This window comes from Orbicella faveolata, unplaced genomic scaffold, assembly GCF_042242905.1.
Source record: "Orbicella faveolata isolate gen_17 unplaced genomic scaffold, um_ofav_v1 contig_48, whole genome shotgun sequence".
Lineage (NCBI taxonomy): Eukaryota > Metazoa > Cnidaria > Anthozoa > Scleractinia > Merulinidae > Orbicella > Orbicella faveolata.
In genome coordinates this window covers 8,501,506-8,517,908 of record NW_028301578.1, presented here as the reverse complement: position 1 = coordinate 8,517,908, position 16,403 = coordinate 8,501,506, and the positions used below count along the sequence as shown (strand labels likewise).

The window sequence follows — 16,403 nt, the reverse complement described above, 5'->3', positions numbered from 1 at the left end:
AGTGTGGGGCCCAGTTCTCGGCCACTTTTTGTTCAGCGTTTATTTTTCGCGCCACAAGTGAATCTGAATAAAAAGCAATTGTTTCCAAAGGTAGCTTGATTCCTTGTTTTCCGTTCTGCCAAGTTTTGTTTCGTCCTGCCGAGTTTTTCTTTGAGCACGTCGAGATGACGCGAAGGTAGGTGAATTTGGTTTCCCCGAAAACGTGTTTGTTTACGGCTACTCGAATTACATGGTTTAATTCAAGTTTATATTTTGTCCGTCTAGAAAGTCCAAATGAGCCAATTCTTGGCATAAAGAACGTAGAGTGATAAAGCTATCTGTTAAATATAAACTTTTCCTGGCGTGTTTGATTCTTTGACCTAAATTCACTCCTCAATATTTCCTTAGTACTTCTGCGTATTTGCCTATTCTCGGCCACCCTGCTCGCCTTCAACACTAAAAGCGCTCATAGTTTTGTGTGGAGTATTCGTGTCAAGTCAGTAGTAAAAATAAAGCTGTAATGGGGTGGCATGCTGAAAACTTTGAGCTCTGACTTAACCCCGTTTTAAATACCCAACTCTTTTTAGCCTCGCTTGACTGCACTTAAGAGAAAAACTAGGTGTGCAAAAAAACTTCCTTTTCTAACAGTACTCTTTAAGGATAATATGTGATCGAAATATCAAAACACAAGCCTTATAAGTGATTTAACAACAAAAAATGGTAATAACGCGTTCTTTATTCTGAGGAATCGCATGCACTCTTTTGTGGCCGAGAACTGGGCCCGCTGGCCGATAACTGGGCCCACGAACGAAGCCTCCATTTTCGTTATTATTCGGGAGAAAACAGCGTTGAGCAGTCGATAGCTCTACATGTGTAAACTGAATGCTGAAGCTAGTTATCAGTGAAATTTTAAGTCCTTACGGCTATTCCAAGGTAAGAAATACAAGTTTACGTTTTTTGTGGCCAAGAACTGGGCCCCATACGGTACCGTTAAAATGGCAGGATGGGAATGTTGTTTGATAGTCGAGACATTATAACCCAGCTAAGGTAAACATATTTATATTGTTTTATGCTTGAGTCGTGCTGATATTCCTGTGATATTTCGAATTGAAGTGATTTAATGACCAAAACAACAGTAGCACTTTTGGTCACGCATTCTACTGCTGGCGTTATTTTAATTTTTTTTGTGTGTGATTTGAATAATTTTTTGACGAGTGCCTAATCATTTGCCCAAACTAAACTTTACATATATTGAAAGACCTATCCTAGTATAGTTAGAATCTAAAATCTTGTGGAATTCCGAGACATGGCACATGGTCAAAATGACAATTATTTTCACCGACTGACTAACTCAATTTTGGAGAACACTCTGGTTTTGTTTACCGTCAAATAATTAGATTAATCCAATATTCTTGAAACTGTCCTGTTTTAGACAAGGAATAGTTCTGCAATAAGCTGTTTGTATCACAACTTTTCTGCGCTCAATGGTTGTGAAATGCGAATCGAATGAAAATGGTCGATTTTCAGCCGATTTTCAGCCTAGTTGGGACTCGCTAAATTGCATGAAATTGAGTCTGAAGGTTAAATCGAAAATGTCGTTTTTCTCGGAAAGACAAAGCTATTTCAAGGGAAAAAACTACAGCCTGTTTGCACTCTTGCTAGGGGTTAGCTATATGCAAAAGACGAATAAATTTGAATTTTCTAGCCTTCCCGAAGAAATTTGATTTTGTTTGATTTTTTGTGGGAATTTGGTCTTAAATGTTATTCAGTGAATTATCAGTAAGGTAGAAAGAGGTTTTTTTTTTTTTTCGAGTGGGACGCAAACTGTATATAGACTTCTAGCACTGAGAAGCTTCAATACTGCAAAGGTAAAGGATAATTTTTCAGAGTTACACCACAGGAAGTAATTTCTTTTCTGTGTTTATTTGCACAGCAAGCCACTCGTGACCTCGCGTAAGCACATTTCACACTCACGAGGGTTATTAAACGGAAACGATAAATACGACACTAGAGAAAGCTAAAGTTAATTGTATGACTCATGTCATATTGAGTTAAATAAGGAAACCGATCGACGTGACGCAACTTCCCGGACTTGAGTCTAGTTCCTTGTGCGCTTCAACAACTTCCCATATAAGTGCCAGGTAACTCAACGGCTAGATTCAAGTTATTGACAACCAGCAACTGAGGGCAAGATGACTGTTCCTCTGTATCTGTTCTTTCTACATTTAGTTGCGCTGCAAGCCTCTGCTGACCTCGCTATAGAGCATTCCTTTTTTGCTGCTCTGGATGAAGATCAAAATGTGAATCTCTACTGGAATGTTAGCACTGAAGAAAAAGAGATATATTTCACGATAGAAGCTAAAACGACTGGATGGATCGGGTTTGGAATCTCCAGTGGACAAGGCAAGATGGAAGGAGCTGATATTGTAATAGGCTGGGTGAAAGATGGCAAAACTTACTTTAAGGTGAGTAAATGTATGCTGGTATGAGGAAAAACAAAAACGGAAAATTGGCCATTACAAAATACTACTGCGACTTCTTTGAAAACTTTCGAACGGTTCGCCCAAACTTCTATGCATGGTTCAACGCCGGTTAACAATATTTTCACGTACTGATTGATACAATAACAAACACGAAGCTTGCCTTACTCCTTAATATAACGCGAAGATTTAATTTCAGGTGTCAGTATTTACTTGCGTGGCGTGTATGACAAGGAGGGTTGTTGAATGCTCCCGAACTGAGTTTGATGATCTAAGAGCTAAGGTGGCGAACGAGCCGAGACTCAGAAAGTCATTTGGCGAGAGACGTAACGTTCTAGGCCTTATCAATAGACTAGTCTCTTGGCTTTATAGCCGGGAGCTGTAAATGTTGTCGGATCGACTCGACCCGTCACGGTTCAGACTCACAGGAAGTCGTTTCAGGAGAAACGTAGAAAATTCCAGCATAGCATTAATTGAAGAAGCGGAGCAGGGTAGAAATGTGTCAGTATGGACTCGATTCAACCAGGATCATCACGACCCTCTGATGAAAAGCCGGCTCGACTCAAATTATTTCGCGCAAGAACTTAAGCGTAACGTTGAAGATCAAGCGGAGGAGGGATGTTGTAATGCAAATGACACGTAAATTATTCAAGGCTGCGTTTTATTTGTTTGACACTTACATGAAAGAGTACAGCGAATGTTGTGTACATACGTCACGTGCGCAGCATGCGTCAAATTTTCGCATTAGGTCACATTATGGGAAATTTGCGGCGAGCGCAAAAATAATATAGTGGGAGGGGGTTAAGTGCTTCTTCCTCCCCCCAGGCCAGATTTTGATCAGTGTCACTAACAGTAGTAGTCCCGGGTGAATCATTAACTTTATGTGTAATCGTGGCTGTGTTGTAGGATAGACATGCGGATGGTCGAGTGATGCCAGAGGTCGATTCACAGCAGGACTATGAGTTGATTTCACTGAAGGAGGAGGACGGAAAAACCATTATGAAGATAAAAAGAAAGTTTGACACTTGTGATTCAGAGGACAACAAAATTGAGGTAAGTTGGTTGAGTTTTAATTTTTTTTTTTTTTTTTTTCCATTTCTCTAATTCTTGGCCAAGAAAATCAGGTCTTGCACCTGGAAGCTTTGATGTTATTATCGTGTGTAAATTAAAGTCTTATGTACACTGTATGCTGCAACGCAAGGAAATTCCAGTGGCAAGTTTCAAAGCATACTCTCGAATATTTTACATGACTATTTGAAACCTTGCCACAAGAAAGGCAATGGCCATTACAATGAGTGCAGAACACGATGGGAAGGTCGGGTGTGAGTCAACAGCGACTTTGCTGTATTCTGTTTGACTGCATTTTCTACGGCTTCGAATGTTACGTGACAAGTAAATCTACTTATCCCCACAAGTGAGTGGAAAGGGGATGCTGGAGCAGTGTTCCTGGCTTATTCGTACATTTATCTCGCTATACGTCTAGTTAAAGAGTGAAATATAAACGGGAAACGTTGACTGCTTGCATCCAAAGATCGCTTGAAATCTGCCTCAGGCTTCCCCATCATTCGACGTCTTTCTTCTGGGATAGAGCAATGGACACTAGACAATATTGATTTTAAAACTTACATTGTTCAGCGTGCCATAACCAAACAAATGCCTTGGGCATATGCGTCGTGTACTACTAACCAAGAACTCAAATGTTTTTGAGTTAAGAGAACAAAAAAATCATTGTTTGAAACGTAACTGGCCTTTAACTCGCTTTCGGGGTTACACCACTTTTGAATAACTTTAACTCGCTTTTGTAACAGGTGTTCCACCACATGAGTCAGATAAATCATCTGGTTTAGTACTATTGTTTTAAATATGTTTTTTCCAGGCTGGAACGACCAAAGTTATTTATGCCTATCACCCAGATGATCCTACTTCAGAGGATGAAATTCCAATGCACAGCCCTCAAAACAGGGGAGTTAGAAGCCTGATGCTGCTCAACAGTCTTGAAAAAGTGCCAACTTTACCATCGGACACTGAAACTTTCCTATTGAGACACAACAGGGTAAGTCTTTGATCCTGTACAATTTGAGATCAGTTTTTTTTTTTTTTTTTTTTTCTCTCTAATACAATTGTTCTAAGAAAAGAGCTTAAGGGACAAAGTTACCCTGTTCCTTTAACCCTCGGACGTAAATGGGTTGGGAGTGGTTACCAAGCGAGCGTCGGATCAAGGTTATAGAAAAGGGACGGAGAAAGGGGATGATATATGAAAGGGCTACCTTTTCTGTCGGAAACGCAGTAGCGGGTCTAGGGGAACTTCCTCTTCCCCCACCCCCGGCTTATTTTGGTTACAAAAAGAAAAAATCACAGAACGAAGAAAAACCAGTAGGCCAAGCAAAACAAAACCGCACCCCTCCCCACCCCCCGTCTTCCCTTAGCTCAAGGTTTGGATCGCCACTGATAATAATGGAGTGCAAAAGGATAACGTCTACGCTGGCCCTTGTTGCAAATTCAAGGTTGTGATTAACAAAATAATTCAAAAAAGGAACCCCGGCTTTACAAAACTGCTACCTCTATTGGTCAGAGGAACTATGTCACGACTTGCGCATCCTGGAAAGTTTGCCCTAAGTTTTTCAAGTCCGTCGTTTGTAATACGTGTTAATCGTCTCTATCCTTAACCATCCCTGTCCCTTTATAGTTTATTATTGTCTTTGGTGTTTTTCTGTCTCAGCTAACTGCTATTATTATGTCGCCTTCAATTTGAAAGTAATTTTGTACATAGCCACAATAACTCCTTGACTGAGTTTCTAAGGTGGCTGTAAACAGCTTCTAGCACTTTCCAAGACGTAGATTTTGATGGGTCATTCTTATCACTCTTAATCTGTTGATGCCACAATCATGGTACGGAAAACTGCCTTTACATAGCTAAAGACGTTACTATCATTTTTGTGACACCAAATGTTACCATACAAACAGTATGGCCTGCTAAAAACACCCTTTAATTTTAATTTCAAATCCTGCACGGTGAAACCTTTTTTTCATAAGTGAATTTTGAAAATCAGGATAAGACGCAGCTATTGGCAAAATTTAAAAGAAATCTGTAGGTGGGGTTCAGAGCCACCTTAAATTTTCCAAAATTTAATGTGGTTCTGTTATGTCACGAAAATGATAACAACGTATTCACCATTGATTGGACAGCTTTTTGATACCATGATTGTACCATCAGCTAATAAAGAGTAATAAAAATGACCCTTCAGAAAGTGCTGGAAATTGTTTTCATTAAGTTAATTACCATTCCTAACCAGAAAAAAATAAGACATAACTATCTGCACCCCTTTCACAATCATACGGGCGGCCCTGAGGAGAACTAAGAGAGTTAGTGTAACGAACTGGCTGCTCTATTATATAAAAGTGACTGTTATTTTCGTGACTAAATTTTTCAGACCGCCGTGTCAACCAGCCGCACCACCTACAAGTGCCGAGTATTCGAGATGCCTAAATTCAATGAAGTACGCCACATCGTAAAGGTGTGTCTAATATAATACCAGGTGTAAGAAAATGCTTAGGTTAGCAACAAGCAAGTATTCGACAACAACGAACAAAGTTCAACCAAGAATGTTGTTTCCTGCTCTGGAGTAACGATATTATAATTTCCTTAAAAGTAGAACCGAACTTCATCAGCCGCAATTTTAACATGTAAATGTGAATGTTTATTAGAAACGGGTAGAGAAACATGTTTCGAGGAATTCCTCGGCTTTTCATGAACATTGCTAGCTCACGTGAGATTCAATGAATTCCAGAAAAACAAAAGTTCTTGCGACGGAAAGAAACACGTTCAAACGTCGCACAAACGAGGCAATTGAGATCCCGGGTTACAAAAGTCTTCTTTGAACAGAGAGAACGGCTTCCAATTAATCAAAAATCTATGACATCATTCTACCCCCGCTAGAGACCCTAATGAACGTGATATAACTCTTCTTAGCATTCACACCTTTTTGGATGATGAAATTCGGTTGATAAGAACTTAATATTCTACTTTTAAACCAGTTTTTTTAGCTCTGAACAAAGAAAATTAGTTTATATTTTAATAAGGACCAAAGTTATTAGTGACCTTATATAGAAGATTTTTGTCGTGCTAAGCAATCTATACTTGTTAAACAACACTTTTAAGTCAATGGTATACCATGCTGGTGGGCAACGTCTATCCAGCTGTATTCTAATTGGCTGTGTTTTCTATATAACGTGTTATCAATGATTTTATAAAGTTCATGGTAGGTATTTTATTTTAGTTACATGCTCATGACAATGAGTGACACACTCGATAAAAATTTTTATAAACGAGCTTAAAATCAAAATGTGGCAAGAACAAGAAGTGGCACACGAGCCATTAGACTTACGTCCTTACCACATTTTGACGTCCTCTGTAATCTAGAACCGAATATACCGCATCAGCATTGAATATACCTGTTTTATATAATATTGAAACCAAAAAATTAAAAGTAAGAACCAAATAAAATGCCAGAATAATTCGACTTAATAATATTTCTGCCTCCGTTTCCAAATCAGGTCGAACCTGTCATCCAGGCAGGTCACGAGGGAATGGTTCATCACATGTTGTTGTACGAGTGTCGAGATGATTTCAAAAGAGAGTACTTGAACTACTCTGGTGAATGTTACGGTCCTAACATGCCTCCGGCGATCACTCAGTGTGCTGGATCTGCAGCCATTGCGGCTTGGGCTATTGGTGGAAAAGTAAGCAGTCTAGAATACTATGGATATTTAAATGCACTAGCGATGCACTGCAAAATAGGAGGGACCATACTTTCCCCCTGGTGTTACAAAGTCTAGTATACGAGCGGTACACTGCACGAATGGTACAATGTAAAAAAGAAGGGTCTTTGCTTTCCCCCTGGTGTTACAAAGTCTAGCAGACGAGTGGTATACTGCACGAATAGTACTCTGTAAAATAGGAGGGTTCCTACACTTTCCCCCTGTGGTTACAAAGTCTAGTATCCGAGCCGTATACTGCACGACTTGTACACTGTAAAATAGGAGGGTCTATACTTTTCCCCTGGTGTTACGAAGGCTAGTATACAAGCGGTACACTGCACGAGTGGTACGCTGTAAAATTATCGGAGGATCCATACTTCACCCTTGTGTTACAAACAGGGATTTAGCATCCCGCCTGAATATTAAATCCGCCCACTCGGTAGAGTGGGGGACGTCAGTCAGTGTAAATTGCACAATTCAAGGAGAATGACTGCATTGAGAAGTGCCCGGCGGTACATCCAAACCGCTGGCCTTGAGATTATTCGTTGGTTCTCTTTCTTAAAGTAAAAACAAGCTTTTGATCTTGTTTTCAAGGAGTTTTATTACCCTGAGGATGCTGGTTTTCCAATCGGAAAAGCTGATAGCCCAAAGGTGCTTATACTGGAGATGCATTACGATAATCCTGAAAACAAACCAGGTAATCTATTTAAAAAAATTGTATTGAATTCTTTAATAGCGTTCTGATGAAAATGAGATGTGTATCAATGTTGATTTTATGAAAACAGATAGAGCCTTTTAAGATCTCTTTCAAATAGCCTTACAGCGATCAAATCTACTTGACAAAGCATAACACAGTGCTGTTGTTGTTTAGGGATAACAGACAGTTCAGGCCTGAGGTTCTACCACACCAAACAATTAAGGAAGTATGATGCTGGGGTGATGACGGTAGGAGCAATGGTCGTAGATTTCATGATAATTCCACCAAGACAGAAAAGTTGGGAAACCACGGGTGTCTGCTCAAAGGAATGTACACAAGAGGTAAAAATATATAAAAAAATAAATTATAATATTTGAGAGGAAGCCACATCAGCTTTAGCTGGTTTTCAGCTGGGTCCTCTATCCTGGTGGAATTGAAATTTGGAGATGTTGGTTTTTGTGGAGGGAAGAAAACCGGAGAACCGGATGAAAAAACTCAGAGCAAAGCAAGAACCAATAACAAACGCAACCCACATATTGCACTGGGCGGGAATCGAATCCGGGCCACATTGATGGGAGGCGACTCTCACCACTGTGCCATCCCCACCCCTCTACCTGTTTAAAATGTGATCAATATTGGTAGTATTAGGTTTGGAGGTGTGTAACCTTTACGTTACAGACTGCCAAGTGCGAGTCTGATTACAGACATAATATACATGCAAAAATTTCAGCAAGTTGATGGGCCGAGAGCACGTCAATTAATCCCAAATAGTGCAGAAAGTTGACATTGATAGCAAAAAGTTAAAGTGAGTGCAGAGAGTTGAAATTAAATTGCATTTATGTTATTAACAAGTAATCAAGCGATTTTTCTCCTGGAATTTGGATTAATTAAGTACTCGTAAATTTTTTTAAAGGCTGCAAATTAAACTTGTTCTACTGGCTTGCTTTTTTGTTTTGTTTTGTTTTTGTTTTGTTTTGTTTTTTTTTTGTTTCGGTCTTTGAAAATTTTACTTGGGCTTATTATTCCAAGTTGCACTCGAAATCATTTGATTACCTGTACAAATAGACCTCTTCCAGTTCTGACGCCAACAGTAAATACAAGGGCTATGAAACGCCATAACCAACTGGTTTCAGCTACAATTTTAATAGGGTTAGGAAAAGTAAATTACAAGCGTCCCCCTTCCTTGGCCTGAATAGTTTTTTGTTGTTGTTGTTGTTGGTTTGTTTGTTACTTTATGGCAGGAAATATCACTCAAAACAATGCTTTCTTAGACCTGCTTATCTTCTTCTGTTAGCTTCAAAATATTTGGATTGATGTTATGTGTTCACTGCGCCTTTCAATAACACGGGAAACCAGAAGCTTAAAACCTAGCTGTAAATTTCGATTCCCTTAATCATGGTTTGTTTCCCTTTTTCTTTTCTCTGAACTGAAGGGATTTAAAGACTCCACGCTTCCTACAGGAGGAATAAATATCTTTGCTACCTTGTTGCACACTCATCTAGCAGGTAGATGTCATATTTCAATAGAAAAGTGCTTTTGATAACTGTTAGTATTGTATGGCACTATTTTACTGGACGTATAGTTTAGCTAATAATTAATAACAATCGAATGGTATAAAGATTTCGCTCGGGGCATGTTAAAATACAAGCAATTGTGTCCATAAGGATTTTCTTTTCAAACAGGATCCAAAAGTTGTTTTAATTACACTTAAAACGAAAATAATTTTTTTCGGGCTAACCTTTGTTGTGCTTTGCAACCTTCTCAAATTCCATATCCTAGAGGGTCTTGGTACCTATCTACCCACCTACATACCTACCTACCTACCTACCTACCTGCTGGTCTGGCTGCCTGTCTACCTACCTACTAAGGCCCGCGCGCCTACTTAACTACCTGCCGGCCTGCCTACCTTCAGTGTACCTACTTACCTAACGATCTACTTACCTACCTGCCACACTGTACCTACCTAGCTGCCTACCCTGACTGTCTTTGTACTGATTCTACTTTCTTAACCTTCTAACCACACTTTTTTTTTTTTCCCAAGGCCGCAGAACCTGGCTTCGTCACCTGAGAAATGGTAGAGAGCTGCCTGATATAGTCAGAGATGAGCATTACGATTTTAATTTTCAGGTGAGTATTTAACCATTTTCTGTTTTCAGGTTCTAATTTTTTTGTTGTTGTTGTTTTAACCCTCGGACGTACAAGCTAACTCATACCTCCACCATGGTACAAGAAGGGAGAAGTGGATGGAACCTCCCTCCCCTCTTAGTTTTTGTTCTGTTAAGGCAGAGCGAAATAAATTTACATTGATTAGATAGCCCTGAGCTTGCCCTACAAGACGGTACTATTTCTGTTGCTTATGACATCAAATGACGTCATTGAACCCTCCATCTTGGATTTTTCTATTTTCTTAAAAGTCAAGAAATAACGGAAATTAACACAAAATCAAGCTACAATGCTTATAAAATGTACGAATTCACGAGTTTCCTCAATTTGACTAAGAAAACTGGAAAACCTACAGAAATATCTCAAAAAGTGATTTTTGGCTAGACCTACATAAAATTTGATGGTTGCCATGGTAACGTCAAATATGATGGACACGCAAATGACATATCAAAGTTTCCGCAGATAATGAAGGAACACCTACTGAAAGTTTCAGCCCGTTAGAGTAAATCGTCTTTTCAAAATTTTGAAAAAACCTTCTGGGTATGGAGGTGGCATCTACCCCCCTTTGACGTCCGAGGGTTAAGAAAGACAACAGCGAATCTTTTTTTGTAACTGATGTATAACAAAGCCATTTAAGAGAGTAAATTCTCAAGAGAGAAATTAAAGTGAATTCCATCTCAAGTTATTTTTAGATGTGATCTTCGGTTCTCTCTTAGATAATAGTACAACGCGCGTTGCGTGGAATATGAAAATGCGCGTAAAGCTGACTGGCTTTTCTAGATGAGTAAAGATTGTTCACAGCCTCTGTATTTACGCACGCGAAAGAAAAAGCGAGCGCGAAGTGCGCAGGGGTGGGTGGGGTTTGCGAGCGATGACTAAAATTTGCGGCAGATGCAGGATTCACCCGCCTTTCGAGACCCTTCAGTGATTTCTGAGGCTAAGAGTGATCTAAAAATGTTTTGACATAGGAAACCTTAGAAACAGCTCCCTTTCTGTTCATCTTATCATTATCCTTTATAAATTCTATACTATCGATTTCTATACCTGGATTTAATCGCACTTGTACAAGTAATGCATTGGTAAATGTTCCTTTATTTTCGATTCTTGGAAATAGGAATATCAACTGCTGCAAAAGGAGGTCCACGTTGCTTCGGTGAGTGGTAGCATCTTCTATAACCTTAACTAGCTAGCTAAAAATATATTTGATGTTACAACCATGTATTTCGAAATTAGCTTGTAAAAGTATCGAATATAGAATAGACGTTCCAGTCCTCTTTAAAGCAGCAATGTCTCGATATTAATTTTCTTTTCTTTTTTTCTTCTGGTGTAGAACATAACTTCAAATATTCTATTTTATGTAAACTGCTGAGGGGAGTACAAATCGCAGCTAGGTTTTCAAGACATGACAACGTATTTGAAAGTCTGCCAGACGTTTTCAAGTTAGCATCACAACATCAGCACTGCTTGTGTAACATAATAGCACCCGGCCAATTTCTGGGTTTGGTGCACTCAGTTAGTAATTAACTTTTAAGAAAGCTCGACCAATATTGTTAGGTTTCCACCAATGTTTATATGTCTTTGGGGTTTCTATTTCGAAGTCGTGCCCTTGATAAAACTGATGATGAGCGACAAACTTGAGAATTCCATTAAATGCGGATGTGCGGTTCCTTCAACTCCATCTTCACTGCTGTTTTGTGCGGGCAATCTTATATCTAATCATGATGGGGATATTTTTGTTGGCAGGGTGACTCCCTGGAAAACGTTTGTATTTATAACACAGAGGATCGGACGACAGTTACAAAGGTAAGTAAGTAACAAGCAAATAGAAAGTTCTGGATCTTCGGGTTATCGATACCGATCAAAGAGAATTCTATATCTTCAGTCAAAGAGCCCTTCTAGGAAAATGTCAGCCCTGCATGTGGGTCTTGACAATACAGGTTATCAATGACTGGCTCGGAAATCAGTACTAAGAGATCGATGACTTCACGATTGAAGTCATGTAAGGAGAAGAATTCTGGAAACTTACTGTAACTTGGTCTACATGTAAGTTTTGAAAGATAATAGTCTGGCAATGGTGGATTTTTCTTTTCCCTCTACACTGTCCTACATTACACTCTTATCAGTTCACACTAGCAACAAAACATGCGTTGAGCCTGAAAATGAGAATGTTTCAATTTTAATAAAACAAGTTTTTCAAAAACAATTTTGTAGCTCAGTGCATTGTCTAGATTCAATGAAAGCCGTCCGTTTCAAAAAACAAATGGATAACTTTTAAAAGCGGCTTTACAGATTTCCCAATGACATGGAATATTCACAGGTACTTAAACCGTAAAATGGGGCGAGAACTTGCTGTTCAGTTTAATCTCCCTTGTTAATCTTAACGACTTGTTCGCCGCCATGCTTAATATTCATGCTTAACATTTTCGGGGACGTTACGAAGGTAGAATAAGCTTAAGAAAAAAAAAAATGTCCAAACTCAAACCCAGACCTCTGCAAAGAGTAGTGTTTGATTTTGAGTGAAACTAAATGTCAATCGGCTCAGCTAAACCTACCTAGTTCTCAAGCATGCCTCTTAAAGTCGGAAAAAATAACAAATGTTTCAAACAAACCCAGGAGGCTAAAAATCCCAACTGGTGGTAGGGAGACCAACTGGTTATTTACAAACATGATCTCGGAGTGGAACCAGGGTCAACGAGAAGCAACTCCAGTTTAGTGGTCAGAGAGGTCGTTGAACCCGTGCCACCCATATTTCAAGTCCGGCGCACTAACCATTCGGTCATGCTACTTCTAATAATTGTCTATTATCTTATTTCAGGCAGGACTTGGAACTACCGAGGAGATGTGTCTATCATATGTCATGTACTATCCTAAAGTCAACCTAACAGCCTGTCGGTCCACTGACACCACGGGGTTCTTTTCATGGCGTGGGAGATACATTAAGTAAGTCTTCCACGCCCGACCCTCGTGTTTGCAATTGATAGAGTGGAATCAGCTAGTCTTAAGGTCCAATTGACACTGTCTTCCTTTGCCTTAATCAACTACAATTTTATAAGTTGCGGAGTATTTCACTGCCGACGGCGGAGGCTTGACTTCCACTGCACTTTTCATTCCGTCCCTTCGGGAGAGGAGAGCGAACTCATTTCCCTAACAGCCGTTCGCTGGTAATCGAGCCTACCGTAGACGCAGTCCAACGGTCTCTTAGAAACGTAAACCCAAAAAATAAATCAAGCCATTTGCCTATTGTCTATATACCTGTTAAACTGGTAATTTCACCATTAAGATAATTACAATCTTTTTCCTTGTACAGAGAAGGCGACGATATGTCGAAAGCCAGTTTTTGGGCTGACAAGGTGAACACAGGGCTGAAAGAAGCATACCGAGATTCCAAACAAGTAGACGTCTTTTGTAATGGTATCGGAAATGCGCAATTGCCGGTAATTACGTTCTTTATCTCTAAGTGCCACAATTGATGCTTTCTGTATGTAGACTGAAGAACAGACTTTGCGATTTGATTTGTTTAGCAAGACTTTCGCATACTTTGCCAAAGGAACCAAGGTAGTTTTTTTGTGGGATCGCTCTTTCCGAAAACAGAAAGAAAAAAAAATAAATAATAAATCGAGTGAAAATGAACTCTGAAAATGTCACGGTTGCATAACAATACCTGGCAGAATAATGAACCATCAACGTTTTCTCGTGACGTTGGCTTTTCTGTCCTTCCTTTGAAATGATTTTTAGTGATTTTGTTTTGGTTAAAACTTTCCGTGCACCCCGAGTTTCGTTACGTCAGTTGAAGAAAAATACGCACTTTACGGTTTAGTTTTCAAGCCGTGAATAAATTAACTAAATTATGCCGGTGAGCAATTCACAGAAAGTAGAGTGTTCTTAACATTCCTTGTCGTCCTCTTGCAGGGTCTTTTTCGTAAGCGAAAACCCAAGCCAGTAATTACCGTGCCCAAGAAACCTGAGTCTACCTGCCAAACCTCTCAAGGGGTTGATGAAGAATCCATGGGCAATAGGATCGCCCCAGGCTACCTCATCTTGCTGAGCTCACTCTTTTGCCTGGCTGTTGTCACCCGCTGACCAAGTAACATAGGGAGTTTAAGTAACCACCATGGCGACGCCGAGGACAGCGTCTATTAAAAATGTATTTAAATTTTAAATACAATTACTTTTAATGATTGGAAAAATATTTATTTTGTTTCACGATAGTAAAACAATAATGCTTAGTTACAAAACGATGGTATAGCTAGATATCCTTAGGAACTAAAAACTTTTTAATACGAAATCTGATAGAAAATCGAGCAATTTCAGTTTTTAGTGGTTAAAAATCTGGTACCAGAATCACTTAAAGTATTTTACACTTCTTTTTACATTTTCTTAAAGTTAAAGATATAAATAGTTGTCTGAAATAACACCGAAAACAATCTTCCGTGGGAACGAGAGAAAATGAATTTGAAAGTTCAGAAAAATTGTGCAAACACAGGTAAAATTTCATCATAAGTTTCATTTCACCAGTACTTTCATGTATTTCATACGATTTTCAACATCTCTTTTCGACGTTTGGTCTCGCTAGAAATGATTTTTTTTTAGAGAGGATATTTAAACCAGTCGTACAGAAGTTTGCAATACGATGTAAATAATCTTGGTAAAAAGTTTTGTCCACTTGTTACTGGAACTTCTGGTGGATTCCGTCTTAATTAGGTGACTTCAAAATACACAGTATTTTGAAACGCGTCCACTCCAATGCTGGACTGAATCAAGCATTCAAAGATTTGCATTAGCCGTTTAGAAACCCATGTCACCCGGCTCATTATTCCTTACTTTAGGGTGTTTAGGAATATAATTTTTAGTTACCACCAGATTATGTACACTTTTTTGCGCCTAGGTAGAGCTTAGAGGTTTTTTTTTTTTTTGGATATGATTCTTCAGGGACTGGTCGGTATTATTTCTGCCTTTTAAATTAATTTAAATTAAATGTATTCTTCCATTCTCACTCGTCATCTCAGTCATAAAATAGGATTAAAATGTACTCTGTATAAAAAGCAATACGTTTATCCCCTTATTTCTGCTCATACTGTACATCTTGCTAGCCTTATGCCTATAGTAACCTTGTATTAAAATTAACTGTTGAATTATTAAAAGAGAGAGAAGAGAGAGAGAAATAATAATAATAAAAAAGATTATGTTAATTTTAAATCTATTGGCCAAATTCCTGACTCCACACATTTCCATCCTTTTTGGCGAGGCCATCATTGCCGGTGCAGGGATCATTTCCGGTTCCGAGATCATATCCGGTCCCGGGATCATATCCGATCCCGGGATCATGTCTGGTCCCGCGCCGGGATTATGTCCGGTCACGAGATCATGTCTGGTCCCGGGATCATTTTCGAGCCTGTACATCCTTGGTCTGGTTTCAATGATCTTACCCTTCGAGTAGAGTCAATTCGATCTTTCCTTAGTAAGTCCTATTTTGCGACTTATCTTGGAAAAATTTCTACTCGCTGGATATGATGACCTTTGGGGGTCCTTTGCCTATAGTTGTCAGTACTTAGTCATGATTACCATGGTAATAAATAAACAAACAAACAGGCGAAATCTGAGTAGCTTACATAAATCGATGGTCCGATCCGAAGATTGCCAAGACATCTTGCACAAAAACAGTCTGATTTCTTTTTCTCAAAAGATCTTCGCAATGACTTTTGACGTAATGCGTTTCTGAAGATTTTTGATAACCACATTTGACAGAGCAATTTTAAGGCAACCATTAGGAATATTGATAAAGCCTGACACAGTTTTGTAGAATAACCCCTTATGATTGATACAATGCAGTAGTTTTGTTTCTACAGCCGAATTCGATGCTCGAGAAATTCGCTGGGAGCAACGTTGGTCGTGTTGGGTTTCTAGGCCGCTGTTTTCTCCCAAATAGATAAATTGCAGCGAAAATTTTAATCAGATAGGTTATGCTAGAACCTTTACATTCAGGTATATAGTTTTTGGTTAGCTTTAAAGTGCCATTAACCCCATATTTTTTTTTCTTCGCGAATGAAAATTTCCTTTTTCGCCTAATAACCACTGCGAAAAAATTATAGTTGAAGCTATTTTCCTTAATTTTACATGAATTTTTAAAGTCTGCAAAATTGCCCTTTTCCATGTTCACGACCGAGGAATAGTGGTGAATGGAACGAGTTAGCTCCTGACGTCATTTCGGGAATAACAATATTTTGTTTCCGAGAAGAATGTATGCGAAGATGCGATAGTGTGTGTCAAAAGCGTTCAGAATGTAATATGTGTTTTTGGAGGCTGTAGCAATACAGGATGCGTAGGAG

General features: G+C 39.1%; 1 protein-coding gene across 2 annotated transcripts; it reads left to right on the top strand.

Annotated features, from left to right (window-relative positions):
* Positions 1-1,759: 1,759 nt before the first annotated feature.
* Positions 1,760-15,273, top strand: LOC110053164 (DBH-like monooxygenase protein 1). Of its 2 annotated transcripts, XM_089280961.1 has the most exons (15): positions 1,761-2,120; positions 2,209-2,444; positions 3,366-3,512; positions 4,336-4,512; positions 5,891-5,974; positions 7,014-7,199; positions 7,812-7,914; positions 8,089-8,255; positions 9,347-9,419; positions 9,956-10,041; positions 11,192-11,230; positions 11,821-11,880; positions 12,893-13,017; positions 13,385-13,511; positions 13,987-15,273. In XM_089280961.1, the coding sequence occupies exons 2-15, from the start codon at positions 2,388-2,390 to the stop codon at positions 14,155-14,157; spliced, it is 1,602 nt and encodes a 533-aa protein (XP_089137087.1). In that variant the 5' UTR covers positions 1,761-2,120; positions 2,209-2,387; the 3' UTR covers positions 14,158-15,273. The 2 variants fall into 2 exon arrangements, with proteins under 2 accessions (XP_089137086.1, XP_089137087.1); XM_089280960.1 differs by having other exon boundaries at positions 1,760-2,444.
* Positions 15,274-16,403: the final 1,130 nt, after the last annotated feature.

Excerpts from the sequence above, each read along its gene's own strand:
- LOC110053164 (XM_089280960.1), top strand. The coding sequence starts at position 2,172 with ATGACTGTTCCTCTGTATCTGTTCTTTCTACATTTAGTTGCGCTGCAA. Across the intron at positions 2,445-3,365 it reads ATGGCAAAACTTACTTTAAG|GATAGACATGCGGATGGTCG; the intron begins GTGAGTAAATGT and ends GCTGTGTTGTAG. Across the intron at positions 11,881-12,892 it reads ATCGGACGACAGTTACAAAG|GCAGGACTTGGAACTACCGA; the intron begins GTAAGTAAGTAA and ends ATCTTATTTCAG.